The sequence below is a fragment of the Mytilus galloprovincialis genome, chromosome 4 (genome assembly GCF_965363235.1).
Source record: "Mytilus galloprovincialis chromosome 4, xbMytGall1.hap1.1, whole genome shotgun sequence".
NCBI classification, from domain to species: Eukaryota; Metazoa; Mollusca; class Bivalvia; order Mytilida; family Mytilidae; genus Mytilus; species Mytilus galloprovincialis.
In genome coordinates, this window is record NC_134841.1 from 32,875,351 (window position 1) to 32,898,456 (window position 23,106).

The window sequence follows — 23,106 nt, forward strand, 5'->3', positions numbered from 1 at the left end:
TCGATGAATATCCAAAATTGTCAACCCTTAATAGTTATTTCACTTCGGGCTGCGCCCTTATTGAAATAACCTTCTCGTGTTGACAATTTTGGATATTCACCTCTTCAACGGGCCATAATTGTATATTGTTGTAAAACCTTTAAGATGTCTTTTTTTTTTCGTTTTTATATTGCGGACTCATTAAAGTTCCATCATTTATCTTTAAATATACAAACCATATCAACTTATTCAGAACATTACGTAATTCAAGGAAAATAACAAACAAGCGAAATTAACTTTTCATTTTTATTTTTTATAAACATGGTAATAAAAAATATAACAACTTACTGTTTGACATTTCAATCATGTTTTCACTTAATTTGTCAGCAGTGAAACTTTTTATATAAAGCACATACTTAAGAAGCAACCATTTGATTTTTATTGGGATAAAGGAACGGGTGTTGAAACAACTTTGGTCTTACATAAAAGTTAAAAAAAAATGTCAGGACATAGATCGACAGTACAAGAGATGTTTTATATCAAGAAAGGAAACGAAAATAATTAATGTCAACGGCGAGACCGTCAACTGAAATCAAGGATCGCTGCTTTTCACCTCTAAAAATCAACTGGTTTCTTTCTTAAGTACAAAACATAAAATTTCATTGTCAGTAAATATTGTAAATCAAATGCATGTACGTTTTAACATCAAAGAGCACCTCAAGGTCATGACTTTACAACCTTTAACCCTCAGATTACAGAACAAATGAATCAAGTTATCAGCACTAAAGAAAATCGTATTTTTAAAAAATGTACATTTCGACCAGTTCTTATAGATAAATGTACAGCTCTGTCAAACAGAAGACTAAGATGTACCTTTTTTGTTGCATTTATTAGAATACTAAAATGTGTGCTTTTTTTAACAGGACCATTTGTTTTATTAACAAATTTTTCAAAAGTTTTTGTAACATCGCAGAAATCTTTTGTTCATTAAACTTCAATTTTACCCTTTCTAGTTAATATCAACTGCAAATATAAACAAATAAAAAATTCTGTACAAAAAGTCCTACCATTCTCTGTTTTAAAATGGTTAGCTGAACCAGACACATATATTATATGTCTCTGGCTGAACTCACTACATTATAATGGTCATCAAAATCAAGAGGCATTTTAGGAAGAACAGTTTTTGTATTTCTATATAAAAGAATAAAATGAATGCACTAAGTCATGAAAAAAACACAACACAAAACAATAGGAGCAAGTTGACACCTATTTCAAAACACATAATTTTTTATTGCGCATATTTCAGATGATCACAAATTATTTGATCACACTTTTTTAAAACAAGTTTATAGTAAACGTAATACAATTCTGTGTCAACAAATCAAAAGAACACATTACTGACTAAATTAAGTACGTCTAATGCCCTGATAACCTCCAGAGTTGTAATAAATATTGTAAGACATATTTACAGATGTGATTCCGACATGGGAGATTCTGTGTGGTGATAACAACTGATATGAACTATTTGTCATAGATATGAGGTCACATGTTATATATAAACGTTAATGTACAGCTGATATGAATGATCAAACTTAATTAATATTGACGATGCCATTGACTAAAAAAAATCGTTATAATAAGCAAATCTCATTATATAAAAAAGAACATTTTACATTATTTTTGACAAGAAAAAGACTACAAAAATGTGGAAATTGTTTCACATGCAATATTTGACAGTTACCAAATCAAATGAAATCACAATTAACTAAAAAAAATATTTTAAAAAGTCGTTTAAATTATTGCATTTGGATAATATATAATACTATTTGGCATACAAAAAATTGTAAATTAAAAGACAAGTAAATATCATATTTGAAGCAAATGAATGAATGCAGTTCCTTTTTCAGTTTAAATTTAAACTTTCGAGCAATTTCCCTTTTAAAACACACGTAAACATGGTTAAGCAATGAATGTATAATTAACTTTTTCTTTGGTTCTATCTGATGAATATATACAAAAATAAAATAAAAATAGCACTATGAACACTACACAGTCAATATACTGGTCAATCATCTAAAATTATAATCGCTCCTCTTCCCGACGGATTCTCTGTTCCACCTGCAACATAAAATAATCAATTAATATTCAGATGTATTTTTTTATATTTCACTCATACAACAGTACAGAAGTTTTTGGTGTCAACGTCTGCAAAATAAAAAATAAAGTTTTGCATATACCACTTTTTACGTCTTCTGTTTTAACCAAAAGTAACCCCGGTTAATTCTTGCACGTGATTTTATTACCCCAATTCTTCTCTCTTTCGGCTGGTCTAATCTAAGTATTGTACTAATTTTGTCCATTTTGAGAGTTTCGATCGGTTCCTGTTTTTAAATTAATGGTCATTCGATATGTACAATGTGGATATCAATAGTACGTCAGAAAAATAAATACCATGTAGTAAATTAGTAACAGAAGATATTGTATGATCTGTATAAGTATTTAACAAGAACATGTTCTCAGTTTTATAATTGTCAATGTGTCCAAAAAAAAAGAAAGTGATGTAAACTCCTTTTTACGATCGGGTAACGCGGCAAACAATACATCATTGTATTGTGTAACGTTTTTGCACGTTGTTTTTTTCTCTCTCACTTAATCCGGTTCATGAATATCAGACAAGTTATACACAGATTAACGAATGAACGTTTTTAAAACATGTTAAATGAGAATCTCGAATATTATGAGTAGTTGAAAATGGAGAAAAAGACTAAAAACAATAAAAGAAATAATGTTTTCTAGGGTTACTTGTCAAATAACCTACCCGTTGTCATTTCTTGCTGATGCATTAACCTTTGAACTGTGTCCTCCAAACGTTTGCTCGTCTTTGCTGGGGGTCCAGAAATTGGTGTACTACTTGGTCGTTTATTTGATTGTTGCATTTCACTCATTGTCACTGGCATTGCTGGGTCGTGTTGAACAGGATTCTCGGAAGCGCTGTCACTATCAGATTGAGACATTGTTTTATGAGCACCACCATTGCCTGTTTTCTCTTTAAACACATATGACAACTGCGGAAAGAATTTTTCCAAGTCTTCAAAATCAATCATTTTGTTACATTTGAGGACCGTTACGGGTAAACTGTAATAATGAATAAAAGCTTTTTCCTCGTCATCAGTACATGTCATTAAAGGAACTTTTAACACGTTTTCTAATGCGTATAGAAATTCATTTACACTACATCCACTGAAATACAGTTTACAAACAGCTTCTACTAAACAAAATTTACCGCCTCTCCCCGGACTGTTCAAGTGCATACACGAGATACTCTTACCACCTAACCATACACCTTTAATACTCTCAACAAGTAACTGATTTATACTTTTCTCTGGTCCCTTGTTTTCCTGATTGTTCGGACCTGAAGTCATATGACGAGGGAAATTACCATCCCCATTGATAACGGAATCGTTCGTATCATTTCGTGGTCGTTCTGTATTGTGTACATGCTGTCTTAGAACATTCTTTTGATTGTTATTCAAGTTAGCTTGCCTTTGAGGAGGCTGGTTCATAGCATTTGGGTTAAAACCGTTAGGAATGTGTCTTTGGTTTGTCTGTGATATGTTTTGTGGTACGCCTTGTCTAACGTTTCCGTTTTGGTGAGAGACCATTGACTGTAAAGCATTCATTGGTCCTTGGTGTGGTCCCGACATGGACGGAGGTGGTGGCATATGATGCCGCCCACCTGTTGATGATTGTGGTGCTCTCATGTTTGACTGATTGGGTGTACGCACATTCGGATTTGTTTGTGGTTTTGATGATGGATGACGTTGCGGCATCAAGTGATTATTATTTAGCATTGCAGGTCTAACGTTGGGTCTCATGTTTTGCGCCATAAACTGTCCGCGGTTTTGCATAAAATTTGCCATAGGGTTTGGAAACATCATATTGTGACCAGGTGGCATCTGACCGGGTGGTATTTGGCCCGGTGGCATTTGGCCTGGTGGCATATTGTTATTAGGTGGTTTGTTTGCTGGCATTGGTAATCCTTGTGGTTGTGAAGTAGGTCCATGATAAGATCCTGGTGATAGCTGGGGTCTCATTTGTTGATAATGATTAGGTGATGTCAATCTGTTAGGTGATTTTGGTTGCGGTGTAGAACTTCCGCTACCATTACTGTGTGTTCTTACTGGTGACTGACTTGGTCGACGTTCAGGCGTCGGGTTTCTGCTTCCATGGACAGGCTGGTTAGGCATCTGTCCGTTGACGTATGGAGGCGGTGGTCCCATGCCTGGATACATATGATGTTGTTGTTGCTGAGGATTTACAGTTACATTTGGCGGTCCATACTGCATTGCGTACATATTGTATGGATGTCTGGTGTACGAAAACATCATTCTAGGGTCCATAAAAGCAGGATGCATTTGGTTGGGATGGTACTGACCTGGAACCATGTCATGCACTGGTGATTTGGAAGTGGTTTGTTGTTCTGGTTTTGGTGTTGGTTCGATGGGTTTCTGATTCGTTTCATTGTTATTATTGCTAGGCAACTCTATATATTGTGCGTGTTGTAACGGATTTTCCATCGGAAGCTCCATTATTTTAATTTTACAACTTTTCATAATTTCACACAAGGAAATAATTCGAGTAGTCTTAGAAAATGAGAAATTAAATCCTGCTATTTTACAAGCTTTATTCAGCAAGTCACATTCGTCGGTTTCAGGTAAAACGCCGGTCCCAGGAATATTCAATGCAGCTGCGTATTTCATAACAGACAATGGAACGAATTTATCAGCTTTTCTTTTAACGTAAGGTGAGACCGTATTGTTTACTTGTAGCCATCCACATTCCGATCCCGTTGACGCTTTATTGTCCTCTTCCTCTGTTGTCTTGCCATTCTCCGGGAATGTCTTTTTCACTAAATTATAAAATTCTACAAAATCTGACAATAATACTATAAGGTCTTTGATCGAGAAAAGTTTTGTGCCGAACTCTCCGCCACAGTGCACTTGATTGATCTCGTTAAGTAGTTTGCACTCGTGTGGGGTAATAAAAAAACTAGTCAGAGGTTGATGTTTCCCTAGATCGTCAGGATAGGAATTTGGATATTTATTCAAAAGTTTTTGTTCCACTATCCGTACTGAAACAAACATTTTGTCTTTCCGGAATATATACGGAACATCGACACCATCTATTGATGTCCAACCAAAAATGCCCTTGACACTTGAGAAATCGATTTGATTTTCGGAAACAGTTTCTTCTGGTTTAGAAGTCTGCACATTGTTTGGCATCAACATGGAAGAGTTTTGTACGGGATAAGTTGAAGTGTTTTGTACAGCGTAATTAGAAGTGTTTTGTACGGGGTAGGTACCCGGTGCTGGGAAGATCGGAGGAGCAGCAGGCTGTTGGTGTTGTTGCTGAGCATACTGCTGATTTTGAAGTCCGGCGACATATTGTCCACTCCTGTGATACTCCGTGTCAACTCTTTCTTCTTTGACCTGCATCGTCATTTTACTGAAAAAAAATATAATTATAGAATATGACATGAAAGCAATATAATTGTATATACAAGCTTTTTGATGTACACAAGTTATGTTAGTTTAAGTTTTATCTACCTTATGTACATGTACATTGTATCGTTTTATTAAATGTTAACAACATTTACCATTAAGAATATCAACTTTTTGGTCAAGCTGTATCCTTCCTTACCTTTACATAGTAAGCGGTACGAGGATTGTGTTTCGTGCAAGACCGAACAATAACACTTGCGTAACACGTTTGGTTTTTTATTAAACAATTGTTTGCTGGTTAATTTCACACTACATGTATACGTAAGCCCTTTTAAATTTCATTTCTTTTAATTAAACTTACATAAGGTCAGCGGTCATAAGTCATGTTTGAAGATGCGATTTTATAGTTTCGAGTTGTCAATTGTCAGTTGCAAAAAAAAAAACACATCAGATCGACTTCGCTTGTGTGATACATTCGATTTCCTTTTTTCTTCCATTGCACGGACCGCCATAAATATACGCAGTAAGAAATAAAGTGTTTACATGCACACAGAAATAAACAATAGTTGAAGAAATTATTGAAATTTGAATATGATTAGATTTTTCAAAACGTTCTCAGCATGCAGCAAGGGTGACCGTGTTTCGTGGAAATTTGGAACACCTATATACATCATTGTTGAAATTTATTTGCAATTTTAATTTTGTTTTTATAAATCTGTAATGTTTTACGTCAGAAGAGAGAAAATTCGTCTGGTATGCTTTTTTTAAAAGGGACGCTACCCAAATGTGTACTTGATATAAGTTGTGTGGTAATATAAGTATTGTGTATAAGGATCATATCATTTGGTTGAAGCAAACTTAAGTAAACAGAAATGAAAAATTCAGCATTTTTTTTTTTATCATTTGTAAAAAGACAAAACTCTATAGAACAGTAAAGTTGACACAACCAAAATTCAAACAAGATCTGTATTTTGTGGTAATAAGAAGTGTTTATAGTTTCATAACATTTGGTTGAGGCTAATTTAAGTAAGAGAACGGAAAAGAAAAATTCAGCAATGTTTCTATTTGTAAACGGGCATAACTATAGAACGGTTAAAGTTACAACATCACAAATAAATCTTGATCTGTGTTTTGTGGTAATAAGCATTGTGTAACATTTGATTGAGGCAAACTAGATAAACGTGAAGGAAAACCAACTTTGGGACTAACGTACGGATGTACAGACGGACAAGGGTAAAACGTAATGCCCCTTCCGCTACGGCGGGGGCATACAAAATTTGCAAAGAATATTTTCTGTAGAAACTAAGATCTCCCCCGTTTTTTTTTGTTTTTTTTGGTGGGGTTCGTGTTGCTAAAGTCTTTTCAGTTTTCTGTGTTGTGTTATGTAGAATGTTATTGACTTTTGTTAGTTTTCGTTTTATGAATTCAACTATCCTTGTGGTATCATTCGCCTCTCTTTTATTCGATAAATCTATATCTAAAATCTATAACATAGGATTTACCTGGTCTCAAAATGTTATTAAACAGTTTACGAATTTATAAATCATTTAAAGATAAAACTGGAGAAAAAAATATATTTGTCTGGAATATTTTGAACAGATAAAGATATGATAATGATATTGTTGATGATGAAGATTGGCGTAATTGTATATTCTTAGATTTCAGTTATTTGACACCGCATTACGTAATACAGATATTCATGGGAGTGTTTTTTTTTCTTCGGCCGATTCTCGTTATTTTAGTGGAATAAATATTTTATACTTGTATATTGTTTCTTTGATGTTGTAAATATGCTTTGTATACAATGAATATCAATTACAAGGGCCCGTTTATACTAGAATAAAATATTGAATCGGAATCATTTTTCTTTCTTTTATAACCATGATAACTGATTGAAATATTCTATTTCGACTGCCAATTGCTCAGTGGCATATCAGTTTTCCGGGTATTTCCAGTATTGGATAACAGATTTGTGGCAGTATTTGAAATTGTCAAACGGAAATTTGATCAGGTGCAAAGGATAGTTGAAGACAAGTTTTAGCCAATGGCCATATATTGCAACTACTTGAGTATTAAAAAAACAATTCAAACGAGAAAACCAACGACTCAATTTAAGTTCAATACATAAACGAAAATCTTAATAGACAGCACCCAACGACAACACATAGACAACAGGCCCCTGACTTGGGACATGTATAATGTGTGAACACTCAATCCGGCTCCCCAACCTGGGACAGTGAAATACTACAAGACAACATAAGTACATACTAAAAGTATTACTGACACACAGAGTAAAGATCTTACAGTGCTTGCAGTTACTGAAAGCTACGTGTATAGTTCAGAGCCAATCACAAATACGCCTCCACGTAATCTAATTAACATATAAACTACATATGAGCTCATATGTAGTTAAACGCATTCAGAGGTCTATATTTTAATTAGATTGGCCTCCACGTATAATTTTAGATATAACAGGTTTCCTATGTGTATCTCATTGGTGTCTTCTGTTCATTAAATTCGTGAGGTATTTGTCACTGGAAGTATATCACCAATCCATCATCATAATCAACTTCATTACCTTACAACTTTCAGAAGATAAACATCTTGTATCTTTTGTTATATATTACCCAAAGGGCTTATAAAAAAATCCGTATATCAAAATTACAAATAGTCTTTAATCTTAATTGATTGTTTGCTGTCTACATCAATCAATTGTGAAATATGATCTCAAATCGAGGTTACTGTTAAATGACTGTGTAATTATGTTTATCTTTATGAGCACGTTTTAAGATCGCTACCTTTTTTTGGATTTTAATAAACTGTTCATTAATCGTTGATGCACTATATAATGGAGAGGTATCTTTAAATCTGGTCTATTATCTTATCTTGCTTTATAGATTGTATATAATCTTATCTTTATAAATCAAACTTCGTCAGACTCCAATGTAATCATCCAAAAACAGCTAGAGGCTGTCTAAAGATTAACTCTCTAAGCTAATGATTATATGTATAATCTAGAAGGGTCATTAAGTTCAAGTTAAATATCTTTTTAATAAAAGGCTTTTTAACGATAACACCTATTGTGTCTGTGTTATTTCCCAATAATATCAATGAACTGAACAAGTAACATAACTAAATAAGTCTTTTGCAACTCCTTTTAGTCTTATGGTGCCGTATAAACTCTCTCTTATGTACAAATGTTTAACGTTAGCATTGTAAGCAATACACTTCCTGTTGCAAACGTACGGCATCTGTTCATTATGACTTTCAACTATCAAAGTCCTAACGTTCAGTTCAAACTATACACATACAGCTTATGGATCATTACCACTCGTATTGAATCTTTCAATAAATCTTTACAAAGTTGACATCATCCATCAGAATAATATCCACAAAGATGGACAAGTAAACTTTGAATTACGTTCAGTGGAGAATATTTCATGAATACACAAAACGGATTATATCCTCCACAATCGTCGTTATTAAATTCATAGCATAGATTAACATTTATCAGCTGACAAAATATATTTGTTCTTAAAGAAAATGTTCTTTAAAAAAGTTATCTGACAAAAACGAAAGTTTATAGAGGGGACAACGATATAAACATTGCAACAAGCTCGTCTTCAAAAGAAGACGATGGCCATTTTTTTTTTTCATTTCATTTCAGGTGAAGAGCTGTTTTCAATTTTATTATGAACGGACAACAGATACAGCCCAATATGGCTCTTTAGATCACCATCCCCATTACTGGACATTATGTTATCTATATAAGCTTAAATAAATAACAGATGTGAATGAAAGGTTCAATGTAAAAACAAAACAATTTTATACGAATCATGGTGTATGAGATGGAGCGCTCAATTTAACTTCACGTGTCTAATTTTACTTCACTAACTACAAAAAAAGTACTGTACAACTTTAGGACTTGACATACCACAACTTGATCAACACTCTAAACCAACTATGCTGTATGATAGTTAGATACAGGATGAAAAATTGTGTCCTGCCTTTTTTTTTTTTTTAGTTGTAATCTCTGTCATGCCTTTTTATATTTCAGTCTATTCGGTCCTGCCCTTTTTTTTCTTAGCTTATTCCGACTTTTTTACAATTGTCATCCTGCCTTTTTATTTTGCCAAGTTACTCATCCTGCCTTTTTTTTTTACTCAAAATCCTGTCCTGCCTTTTTTTTTAAATTTCATCCTAGCCCCCCCCCCCCCCCCCCCCCCCCCTTTTCCATAAAAATCAAATGGTACCTCCCTAAGACTAACAATTTATACAGAAAACAATCAAACAGTCAAATATAGTTGATTTTTTTTTATTTTGTTTGTTTTTTGCAGCTAGTTTGTTTAGTTTTTGTTTCGATTGTTTGTTTTTGTTGCTTTTTGTTTTATTTTTGTTTTGAAGTTATTTGTATTTGTTTAAGTACTGCTTCAGATGTTTGAATTTTCTGTTTGTTTGTTATCTACATGATTTACATATATATATACATGATATACAAATTCATTTTTCCATTCCTTTGAGGTCTCCCAATCAATGCATCATATAACAAATGGTTGCAAGACGTCCATTGTTTAGTACAACAGGGTGTGGTACCCTTTCACCGATTGGTAACATTTCGTTTGCCAGGAAAAACGACAGCTCGGCGTCTATGACATCGCAATGCCCAAATATGACGTCAATCGATATATATTATGGCATACGCCCGGATGACATTACATCGGAGAAATGAAAATATAGTAATGCAGTTGTGAATTTTTTAAATTTGGACACGTGTCCCTCTGACGATACAATACCATTAAAATTTCAATAATGCTTTATTTCAAAACACTATGTGACAGCAGACAGTCGATGTGGACACATGTGTGACTCTGAGACTCCCTCTGGTACAGACGATGTGGACTCATTTGCGATATGATTAAAAGGGATAAAATGATAATTTATATTATAATATGACTGTAATATGTTGAATTCTCCTAAAACCACGACATTGTGAATCAACCATTCATCAAATGCTGACAGTATACGACAATCATTTATTATTATATAATATAGATAGGTGAATTAGCTTTACTTGTATGTGAATACGCCATACTTGTATATTATAAAAAAAAACGTATCATTTTTACGAGTGATGTAGTTACCTGGGACGCAAACGTCTTTTTAGCATGTACGTAATTTGGTCTCTGGTGGATAGTTGGCATTGCTTCATTGACAATCATACCACATCTTCTTATTTCTATCTCTATATGTTAAAAGAAATGTCTTACATAATATGTGAATTCTTCAGGAATCGTCAAAGTTTCTGTCATTGAAGATCTTCATTTGCAATTCTGAAATAGAAAAGAATACAAATAGTACGAAATATCGCAACGTATAAAAACGTAAATAAACAATGAACTTGTTAAGTTTTAACAAATCTTTAAAAAGTTAATAGTTTATGTCGGTGCTTAAATGTCCAATTAATATCAATAATACATTAGTCGGTTTTGCTATACAAATATCTGGATTAAGAAAGCCAAGTAGACCTACTCTCAATGATAGTATTAACTCACACATAAAAGATTCAGAAAAAAAAAAAAGCTGATGAAGATTTATCAGAAAAAAAATCATCAAATCTTGCATATTTTGACTGGTCCGATATTTATAATCGTACATGCTCATTTGACGTCATTAATGACGTCATATTATGTAGGTTTGACGTCACAATAAATTCAGTTGATTTTAACGTCGTATCAAACTTTTTGATCCAGTTGGAAAGCAGGTCACGGTTTGACCCCAAGTTTATCAGCAACAATAGAGTCACGTGACCGTGAAAATTCAGTAAAAAAACGGATGAGACAAACCTCATTTTAACTCACTGAATACTATTGTCGTAATAAAAACTTATTGACCTAACTAATCTTGAGTATCCATAGTTTATTCTCGTCAAAGCTCACACATCAAATCAAAGTCCTTTATTCTTTATTTTATCTGCAAACTTGGAGTTTGGGTGAAAATTGTCAAGTCTCCTGAACGAAAAATCTAAATATTTACGAGGAAACTAAAAATGATGGGCTGAATTTAAATTTAATAAAGCATCTCATTAAGACAAACACTCGATATGAATATCTCGGCAATAGAATGTTGGATACGCAAACGTCAAATTGATTTCAAACCGAAGCGGTGGTTTTTATGCCGATTTGTGCAAGTGGTTATCTCCCCTTAATATCACCAGTCAAAAATAAAAACCCAGCAAAATGCATAAAAATTAAAAAAAAAGTTTACTTTACAAAAATTAGAAAGAAAATAAACGAACTCGATTTATAACTATGTTATGATAATATAAAGAAGAGATACTTCCCCCTATCTTTCAGAGAAGGGCTATAAAATGTAAATTTATATTAAAAGACAAAATATTACTGTAGTAAAAAAAAAAACAATTCAGAAATGTGGATAATGACATCTACATGTAAAATTAAAAACCTAGCTATATTGAAAGAAATTAGATCTGGCGGATGAAATATACTACATGTAATTTTTATATGTGGGATCATTCCTAGCAGAATTTTTTTTAAACACTTCTAATTATATTTTATGCAATAAAACATAGTTTATACAATTTCAATAATCTTTTGAAAATTGATATAATTATTAAATAAATAGTACTGATCATATATATTTTATATTCTATAAAGTGTGACCAAGAGTCTCAACAAATTTCTTCAAATTAAGAGAGCCTTTAAACTCAAGCCTATGTTTCTTAGTTGAACAGTAAAATACAAATAAAGGATTTATAAGTTTTATACCAAAAATATTGACAGAAATTCTGTAAAAAATATGCTTTAAATTATAAGTGAAAGTGACACAATTTTGAATTTCAGAATCATTATTATTGGAAAATTAAACTATAAGTTTAGCTTGCACAGTAGCCCTTAGTCTTATTTCTCAGGGTATTTTATAGATTATGAAAGTAAACTTTTTGGAAAAAATGGGGCTTCTTCTCTTGAACAGGTTGCTGTATCAGCTTCTTTAAATAATTACATATTTATAAACAAAGTATTGTATATATACTTTACCTGAATACTAGTAATAGGAAATGAAATGAAACTGGTGGGACAAATTTTGTGCATTTTACTTCAATAATGATCAAAGATGCTTAAATTTGACAAGAATTTGCCATTTGAATAAATTCAATTTTGTAAGAACACATCTCTATGAATAAACTTCTTGTTTGGCTGACTTGGCTTGATAAGCTAGTTTTTGCTCACATTACTATAAAATTGAGAATGAAAATATAGCTTACTAAGTTAAGAGATAATAATATAAGCAAAATTTTATTAACTGACCTTCATTTTCTTTTTTCATATGTTTTTTTCCTACAGAATTTTCTTTGCAATGCATTTTTTATTGCTATTTTTGTGCTTTTGTCCATCCATACAGTAGGCTATCAATAATTTGTCAGATCTGTCAGAATTTTCCAAGACGTTTAGCTTTAAACGCAATAAAGAAGATCTTTGTTTGTTGTTTCACTAAAGTTCCAATGTGTAAATTTTTACTATGCACATGACCCTGACACATATTTTGTTATAAACGTTACATGACGTATGTTGAAAAAAGAAAACAATGTCACCGTCAATTTGTGTAGGGGATCAAAAGGGGTTTTAGTTACTTTAAAATACAAGTATCGTATTGAATTGTGAAAATCCACAACTTTTAATCAAAATTTCATTCATGTCTTTAATAAAATCAGTATTTTAGAGCACTTTGAAACAGATACAATGAAAAGGAGCTAAACTTTACTGTTTTGAAGTAGAAACGTAGCTAAAACCAGATAAAAATTGACATGGCTGGTGGTCACTAAAATTGATGTATAAAAGTAAAAAATGATGGCTTCAAAACAGTGTAGAAATTTAAAATAGGTTTCCCGGTTTCATTTAAGATTATAACCGTTCTTTTCTGTATTTGGATACGCAAACGTCAAATTAGGAAAAATCGATTTTTTTGGCGAACAAAAAAGATGGCTATTTTTTTTTAGAACGGACAGGATAAAGGAATAGCAATAACAAGCTATTTTTTGTAATGTTTGTATGTTATAAAGAAATTATATTGGTCACAAAACCTACAAATTTAAAAATTTAATTGTAATAAAAGCATGACAAGTTGCAAAAAATACTTTAAACGTCAATCTTTTAGCCGATTCATTTGGCGGACTTTTTGACGTTACGGACGACTGTAGCGCCACCTTATTAATTCCCCCTGCTATTGTTGCTGATAAAGCTTGACGACAACGGACGTTTCCAAGGACTTGCTTTCCAACTGGATCTGTCATATTCAAGCTCCTTTTTAAAACTGCTTAAAAATCAAGTTAATGCGTACTTCTATTGTTTATAAAACTAAAAGCGTCAGTTTAGCTTATCATAGTAATAATACGCTTGAACGATCCATTCATGTGCATCCACATGACGTCGAATAAAAATAAAATTGACGTAATTTCACTATCTCCTATCAGTTCATCAATACTCAACGTGTTCATGCGCAATAAATCTACACATACATACATGTGTTGATAAAAAATATCCATTGTTTACATTATCCGGTCATAAATTTATCGACGCAAAAATACCAATAAAACATGTTACACTTCCCCTGAATATTTACCTCTGTATATAAATTAACGAGTTGTACACTATTATCCCACTGTACAAATATTTCAAGTATTGATCCATTTTTCGTATCATGTGAGTCCTGTGAACACATTCCCAATCATCTCACATTGTGACTAATAACTGCCGAAATTAATAACTCATGTCCAATCACCGTGAGTTGCCAATGGAAACCATTTAATAACCTTAGCTTCAGGCTGATATCCTGTCCTTTGACATGCTAATCATGACAGCTGAACAATCTCAATTTCTGGCAGACAGCCAAGTCTACTTAATTAATGTTATCTCGACAAGTTTTATTCGTCGAAAAGTGTGCAAATTTTACTAGCAAGTTTTCATGATAAACGGAGTGATATCTCATTTGTTTTTTTTAGTAATCGAACAATAATTAATTTAATCATTTGAATGTTCGACGGAAATGCATTGTGATTATGAATTATAGGAGCCCCTTTCAACAGCCGACATTCATATTTAAATACCACCTTTTTCTGCATGGCTTAGTTTATTCCTGCAAACAAAAGGTTTATTATAGTCTGTGTATAATACGATTTGGCACGAGGCCCATAACGCTATTCATTCAAACAAGAAGTACGAAATTAAACAATTGATTGGTATTTCTAAAGTGTAATCAATATAAGCTGGAGGCACAGGCAATAACATATACAACCAGTTTACCTGTGGCGAATTCTCTGGACTTGGATTGACTGATTATATCATCTACTTAAATAGAACACAGGTAAACATTCGTACATGTGTACAATTAATCACTAGACACACCTGCGACCTTGTTCATGAAATGTTATAATTTGACGACGACACATAAAAAACAGACTTAGAGTGACAATCGTATTTCAATTATATCATCAGCATTTTTAAAATATAGCAGACGACAAGTAACAGCTGCAGCAGACGATATTTCTATAAACAGCTGTGCATGTTACCACAGGAACGATCCCGTAGGCACTCACAGATAATGTTATCATGTCATTTTATCTGTAGGCTGAAACTATTATTCAATACTAATCAATTACTGTAACGACGTTGTCATAGAAACACATGCGTCATGTTATCCGGATTAATGTTAAGCCTTTGTAATCCGGATCTAAACATAAAAGGATTTCCCGGATAGTCCAAGGATAAAACAAACAAACAAGTTAAATAAAACAATAAAAAAAAAAAAAAAAAATAAAAGATTAGATATATAAATTAAATACTTGACTAAAATTTCTATATTCTTTTGAACGGAAATGCCAAATAATATCAAAAACAGTAAACGGATATCCGACATTGTGAGTCAGGATGTGTTAATGATTACTTGTACACAGCACTTAGAAATTATTAATAGATCTATATATCCATATTTTTGCCATGTTATTCGAAACAACCCAATAACTCTCTTGAGTGCAACTGGAATGTAACTTAAGTGAGGTTTTGGAATTTGTGTCAAATGTTCGGACTCCTTGGTGGTTTTCCATACAATACAATGTAAAATATTTTGCCCCATAACACCCATTTATTTTTTTTATATAAGACTTAATATCTCATGAAAGTTCATTTACCAAAATTTTAGAAGATTCTCAATTTTCTTTCTTTTGTTTTGAGACATAATAATACCAATGCAAATATAAGGTAAAAGTCCGAGTCAGCCTTTTCCCGCCATATTTTAAATCTCAAATATCTCAAAAAGGAGGTCCATGACCTTTCAATATTTTTAGCTTATTTTATTCCTTAATTGATGCTCTACCAGCTTATAGTATCAATTTTAACTTCTTAATTTATTAATTTTCGACTAACCTCACCTAAGTACATCCTTAAATTAAATTAAGACGTCAGATATAGACGGAATATTTTAAAATTCATTCCGTAAAACTTTGTCAGAGTAAATCAGTAAGCCGTATTTTTTTTTAACGGATTTCAAAATTTTATCAAGCATGGTTATCATTTATAAAATAGATCAGCAGTTATCGGCTTCATTTGCGCCGCCTTTGATTGAAAAATATACCAGTTTAAGCATAAAATCGTATACCCTTTTTTAAGCCTCGCTCCGCTCGGCGATATATATATACATATGAATATATGGTTTTTAGGAATCCTGAATCCGTCCTTGCGCTTTACTCAACTAAAAGCGTTCTCCTCAACTAAAATAGTCGAAACGGTAACATGCCAGTGAATTATTAATTCAACTCCATCTCGGCTGAAGGGTATCGACATTGATTCGACAGAAACCAGTGTCGACACAATGTAATTACGGGATAAATCCAATGCGTTAATTTCTCTTGCAGAGCCAGCATATTATTTTTCAATTTGTAGGAGTGGGGCCGATTTGTTTTGCCTTTAAAGGGAGAGAACAAAATCATAAATATATACTTGAAGAAAACATAAGTTTACAATCCGGAAAAAGGTAGGGGCAGGGCATCTAGGATTCCCGTGAATCCGCTGCTCATGAACCTAATTCTATTATGTATTTCGTGCGTCCTACGCGCTTTTCAGAGTTAACTATTTAGATACACTCAAACCCAAGGATATAGAAACATAAGAAGTATAATTTTGAATGTGTTTTATGGAAATAAGCATTGTGTATAATTTTCATAACTTGTGGCAAACTAAAGTCATGAAAGTTAGAGAACGAAAACCAAGTTTTGGACAGACAGACGAACGGACGGATAGACGGACAGAAAAGGACAAAGGCTAAACTTATAACCCCTCCGCCACGACAAGGACATAAAAACAATAAGCCATGAAATATTTTAGATAAGTTCAAGGGCAGTTATTCCTTGTAAATAATCACGAAACGCCATCTCACTATTTGCATAACAAGCCAAACAGCTTAATATCTAAAGGATAACAACTAAAATGGCCTGACAACAATTGGATTATGGAGACGAGAGAGCGAAAATGCGGAAAGTCGGATGTTATATACTACAACCAATGCCTCAACCACCCAAAACAAGAAACAAATACCATACAAGGTGCCGGGAAAAGCCCAAAATCTGACTTATCAAATTTTGAAGCATTAAACTTTTTTTTTAGCTATTTAACATTATAAACAATTTGAGCATTTATTTGAAAGCCGTTTCTATTTTGATAAAGAAAGAAAAAGAAAAACTTTAATGCCAGTTTGGTCAGTTCTGGACTGATAATTTGAACTGTTAAGCTACAATCTTGGCACTTTAAATCAATTTAAATTCAAAAGATAATCTGTCAACTGCATTGTAAAATAAAGTCTACAGACAGTCTGACGAAGACCACAATGACAAAACTATATGATAGGAAAGCAAAAAGCAGAAAAATAGAAGAATAAAAAAGACAAATGAAAATATAACCAGATGCTCCGCAGGGCGCAGCTTTATACGACCGCAGAGGTGAAACCCTGAACAGTTGGGGCAAGTATGGACACAATATTTAAGCTTGATACAGCTCTGAATTTGGATTGTGATTAAATAGTTGACATGCACAACATAGGTTTCTGACACAGAATGAATGTGGTCTAAGAACTTAAACATAAAAACTTTAAAATTTTAAATTGGACTTTTACCTATTATGGTCCAATATCCAAAATCTAAATACATGGTTAGATTCAGCATATCATAGAACCCCAAGAATTCAATTTTTGATGAAATCAAATAATGTTCAATTTTAGACCCTTTAGACCGCAATGTGGACCAATTTGATAACTGGGCCCAAATATTAAAAATCTAAATACATGGTTAGATTCAGCATATTAAAGAACCCCATATATTCATTTTTTGTTGAAATAAAACAAAGTTTAATTTTTGACCCTTTGGACCTTAATGTAGACCAATTTGAAAACGGGACAATACTGTGCAATTGAATATTTCTTGCTGTTGCGCAAAACTGTGCAATTGAAAATTTCTTGCTATTGCTCAATATTGTGCAATTAGATATTTCTTGCTATTGCGCAATACTGTGCAATTAAAAATTTCTTGCTATTGCACAATACTTAATATAATAATTTTGGACCCCGATTTGGACAAACTTGAAAACTGGGCCCATAATCAAAAATCTAAGTACATGTTTAGATTCAGCATATCAAAGAACCCCAAGAATTCAATTTTTGATAAAATCAAGCCAAGTTTAATTTTGGACCCTTTGGACCTTAATGTAGACCAATTTGAAAACAGGACCAAACATTAAGAATCTGAATACACGGTAAGATTTGGCATATCTATATATATAACCCCAATAATTCATTTTTTTTATGAAATCAAACAAAGATAATTTTGGATCCTTTTGACCCCTAATTCGTTGAGACCGAAACTCCAAAAATCAATTCAAACCTTGCTTTTGTGGTCATAAACAGTTAACCTTGTGTTAAAAGGAGTAGGTCCGGTAAGGACCGATTTTGGCCTCAAATTTCAGGTTCATCTGACGAAAGATTTTGACCACTTTTTAAACACTTAAGTGTCTATTTCATTTGATTCGATTAGTTTATGTGAAAGATTTTAACTGATTTAGTCATAAAAAACGATCCGATTCAAGCTTAAATATGAAAAATCTACCAAATATGCCGAAAAATGTCACTTTTCAGATGGTTTTTGTCAAAAATGAAAGTGGCCGCATCCGTGTTCATCCTCAACCTTTATATATGTTATGTATAATCATAAAATACAACCTTACATTTCAATATTAATGATGAACACGAATGCGGCCACTTTCGTTTTACACGAAAACCGTCCAAAATTCAACTAAAATGCTAGAATTGTGAAGATTTCAGTAATTTAGCATGACTTAATGGTGCTAGTACCCGATATATGTGCATTGTATTATCAAATGAAAAACAGCCCATATTTATGTAGCAGAAGCATTCTACTGTCCAATAAATAAATAAAAGTTTACATTTTAACAATTTTGTAAAACTGCTATATTTTGGGGCCAAAAAGGGGTCTAACTGGACCTACTCCTTTCATAGATTTCTATTAACTTATACATGTACTAAAGTTATTGTGCAAAAACCCAAGAAAAATGCTTATTAGGGACCTGTTGTTGTCCCCTAATTCCTAAACTGTTGGGACTATAACTCCTAAAATCTATCCCAACCTTTCTTTTGTGGTCATAGACCTTATGTTAAAATTTCATAGATTTCTATTTACTTTTACTAAAGTTAGAGTGCGAAAACCAAATGTCTTCGGACGACGACGACGCCAACGTGATACCAATATACGACCAAAAAATTTTCAATTTTTGCGGTCGTATAAAAAGATGATGCATGTGGTATGATTGCCAATGAGAGAAATCTCCAAAAGAGACCAAATTACACAGAAATAAATAGCTATAGTTCACCATAGCACCTTCAGCAATGAGCAAAACCCATACCGCATATATATATATATATATATATAGTCAGCTATAAAATGATTGAATGATCAACGGAAATTTTAAATATTGTCTCGACTAAATCTTAAACAAACTGATGGCAATCAATTAGTTAAGAGATTTGATTTTTCTTTTTTATATATGTTTAAAATTTAAGTAACGACTAAGGTCATCTCACCGAGCTACACAGGTGCTCTCGATATTTTATGTTTACAATAACAATTTGGTCGAAGTGATTAATCGGAAACCAAAAGTGACTGACGGACTGTCGGACGTGTCAAACACATTTTAACCATTTTTTTCGACACATTGGATATGTATACAAAAATGGTTTTAAATAAATGATACAAATTTCGTACAAAAAGACGGAATGTAATTAGTTTCAGTCTGTTTAATCAAGGAGGTTATATGACCTCCTTGATTTAATTAAGTGTTATAAGTAGAGATTGGACGACGTGCTTTCCATATAACTATATGATAGTACAGAGTAATCAATACTTAAAGTAATTGAAACCATATTAACTCTTATAAATTCGAAGTTCGAAAACAATTTAATCGATTTTATTTAGATTATAGTACAAGTTGTAATATTTGCTTTTTAGTAGTTAATCTTGTACAAATGTTAGGAATGTTTAAACTAATTGAACGTTTCGTGTAAATATAAAACAGTTTCTGTATACGACACTTGATACTGAACTATTACGTAATTGTCCCAAGATAATAATTGAGTTCATACTAGGCGACGGCATATACTTCAGTTCTAAGTTCAACTTTCGATGACATGAACGTTCGAGGATACAATTTTTGGGTGTTTATCAATAAAAAAAAAAAAAAAACAAAGACAGAACGTACGTACGGACGTACGTCCCAAACTTGGTTTCCCTTCTCTGACTACAAATGTTCTGAAACTTATGTACAGTTTTTCCGATATTAACGTGACATCTAATAACAGAAGTAATTGTGAGCAACCTATTCGAAACAACTTTGTGACTGATTGTAGAGATAAAATTATTAATACTCGTGCGTCTGTATATGTTTTTTGTGTACCAAATCCGATTTTTTGGTTAAGTCATAGAAAATCGTGTATTCTCAGTTTTAATTACCACAATTGAATTTTGCTTCTAGAATGACAATCCGATACACGAAATTTTAACAGAGACAAAGTATTATAAGATCCCCTACCATTAAAAAAAGAGTTTATGCGTCCCCTTTTTTTAAAAAAAATAATGTAAAAAAAATGATATTCAAATTATAAGTCCTCTAAAAATATCTATTACAGTAAAATAAAGACACATTGCAACATGCATATGACTGTCGTACTGACGGACGGACAGTCAAGGGTAAAACTGCATGCCCTCTCCGCTACGGCGGAGGCATAACTTTTTTTTACTATCATTTTATTTATATCTCAGAGAAATGAAAGCTTCAGAGCCAATGCAATATGATTTCCTTTATAAATAATATTTCCATAACTTAAACATTTTATCAGCACTTATTTTCGAAAGTGTCAAAGATATTGACGAAGATTTAAGTTTCATAAAAATCCAACAAAAAATGTCCACATTAGAGCATTTAAAAAGCAATTTTCTATATCATATAAATCAATATTTCCATAGGGCATCAAACTTTAAGAATAATTTATCAGCACTGATTTTTGAACTCGCCAAAGACATTGATGATATAAATATAAATTTCATAAAAGTCCAGCAAGAATTGTGCACATTAAAATGCTCATAAGGCATTTTCCCCCATATGATTAATATTCCAATGGCAATAACTCTTTTGAAAATAATTGATATTCGAACTCGTCAAATACATCGCTTATAAAACTTCATAAAATTCGGACAATAATTGAAAACATGAGCGATGCAATTTTTCATATATTTATTTAATGTTTCTAGGGGGATTTTTTGTTTTAAATCAATTGATCGGCACTGACTTTCGAACTTGTCCAAGACATTGCTGATTTAAATTTATGAGGAATTTTTTATAATAATATGGCAAGAATTGAACACGCGAGAACACCAACAAGACTGGACGGATACCCGGTGTTTCTATACCCCCGCAACGCATTGCGCAGGGGACAAACAATCATCAAAAATGTAGCCCATCTTCAGATATCGACTACTTGGTCCGTCTTTAATTACGTATTTTACACGTCACTCTGTGAGTTAAACAAATATTGCGACGTCACAGTTATTCATCGAGCATACAATCAAATAATCTAACGCCGAATATCAAAAAATATCTATGTACGCTGTTATCTAATATTACCCAATCTAATATCAAGCGCCTCTCAACACGCCACTTTTTATCGCTTCATTTCCCACGAGACAAATAATCAATATCATACTTCACAATTACCGGATAACGTAGTCATGGTAACATTATTTACTGTGGCATTTCAATACCATACCACTATCTTTAATCAACAAAGGTCGTCAATAGAAACATAAACGTCCCGAGATAATTACCGCCCAAGTGAAAATAGCAGACGACTAAAGTTCACATATAAAATTGGCGGAAGGCCAAGATTTTTCTTTACGTTTACACGAGGTTTTATTACACCTGCCAAGCCACCTATTTACATTGTACATTAACCACTATGTAATAAATTTAATGTGTAGCGTGATGAATTCAGCTCTTAGAAAAAAGTTGTTTAAATATCTTGTTAAATATCAACTAAAAAAGAAAAATTAGTTCTATTGATATAAATGTACAAAATAAATATTTACCTCTATCTGTTATCTTTAAAGTGTTACTGCTAGTGATATGTTCTTCTCGTTTTCGGAATGCCAATTATCTGTCAGTGTGCTTTCCTGTCACGTGATTATTTGAGTTCATGCCAAGCGTATTGATAATAAAACTATTATACTCTGAAACAAACTGAGTTGTATTCAACTGATCATACTTGTTGTATTCAACTAGGGATACTTGTTGTATTCGTGAATACTGACGTCAAATAGTTGTTGATTCAATTGTTTAATATTAAAAGGCCATCACTGCCGACTCAAATGTGACATATGTTCCTCCTAGCGTATAGTCTGTCGGGAAACCTTTCCGTCCGGAAACTGGAGAATCTAGAACAAGCATGTAACAAATATTTCAACAACTTTTCTTCTAGTGTTGGGGTAGCAAATCAAATACTTATTTCCATTTTTTTAATTGATTGGTTGCTTTGAGTAATTTTAATTGCCTATCAATTTAACAATTGACACGTTCCTTTCAAGAAACAGGAAAAATTCGAAATGACTGAATTTATATTATAAAACCATGAAGGTTTCAGCAAATTTTATTATGTACAGTACTGTACGATATAAAATAGTTTAAGATTTTTCCGAAAAAAAATCTTCTCAGCATGCATTGTTTTAATAAAAAAAAAAAAATATAATTTTCATGTTGTAAATAACTCCGGCATTATTTTGACCTTTCCCATTGTTCTTCAAGCTTTAAGGTCACTGCTCTAATATTTTATTGACTCGTGTAAATAAGGAAGACATGCGCATTATTGATCATTCAAACTTTAATTTACTTGTCTGGTTTATGCTGATGTCCCATGGCTTAATGCTATCTTACTGACGCTTGGAATCGGAATTTTGATTAAACAAAAAACGAAATTGTTTATTAAAACGTCATTGGGTATACGTTCA

At 32.6% G+C, this 23,106-nt stretch overlaps 1 protein-coding gene across 4 annotated transcripts; it reads right to left on the reverse strand.

Moving 5' to 3' along the window:
* Window positions 1-271: 271 nt before the first annotated feature.
* Window positions 272-22,277, reverse strand: LOC143071921 (uncharacterized). 4 transcript variants are annotated; one of them, XM_076246612.1, is made up of 4 exons: window positions 22,192-22,277; window positions 10,748-10,810; window positions 2,798-5,484; window positions 272-2,097 (listed from the first exon to the last, which is right to left on the reverse strand). In XM_076246612.1, exons 3-4 carry the CDS (start codon window positions 5,478-5,480, stop codon window positions 2,045-2,047), a joined length of 2,736 nt encoding a protein of 911 aa, XP_076102727.1. In that variant the 5' UTR covers window positions 5,481-5,484; window positions 10,748-10,810; window positions 22,192-22,277; the 3' UTR covers window positions 272-2,044. The 4 variants fall into 4 exon arrangements, with proteins under 4 accessions (XP_076102727.1, XP_076102726.1, XP_076102728.1 ...); XM_076246611.1 differs by lacking the exon at window positions 22,192-22,277 and adding an exon at window positions 14,118-14,406; XM_076246613.1 differs by lacking the exon at window positions 22,192-22,277 and adding an exon at window positions 14,018-14,094.
* Between the last annotated feature and the right edge of the window lie 829 nt (window positions 22,278-23,106).

Excerpts from the sequence above, each read along its gene's own strand:
- LOC143071921 (XM_076246612.1), bottom strand. The coding sequence starts at position 5,480 with ATGACGATGCAGGTCAAAGAAGAAAGAGTTGACACGGAGTATCACAGG. Across the intron at positions 2,098-2,797 it reads TCAGCAAGAAATGACAACGG|GTGGAACAGAGAATCCGTCG; the intron begins GTAGGTTATTTG and ends TTTATGTTGCAG.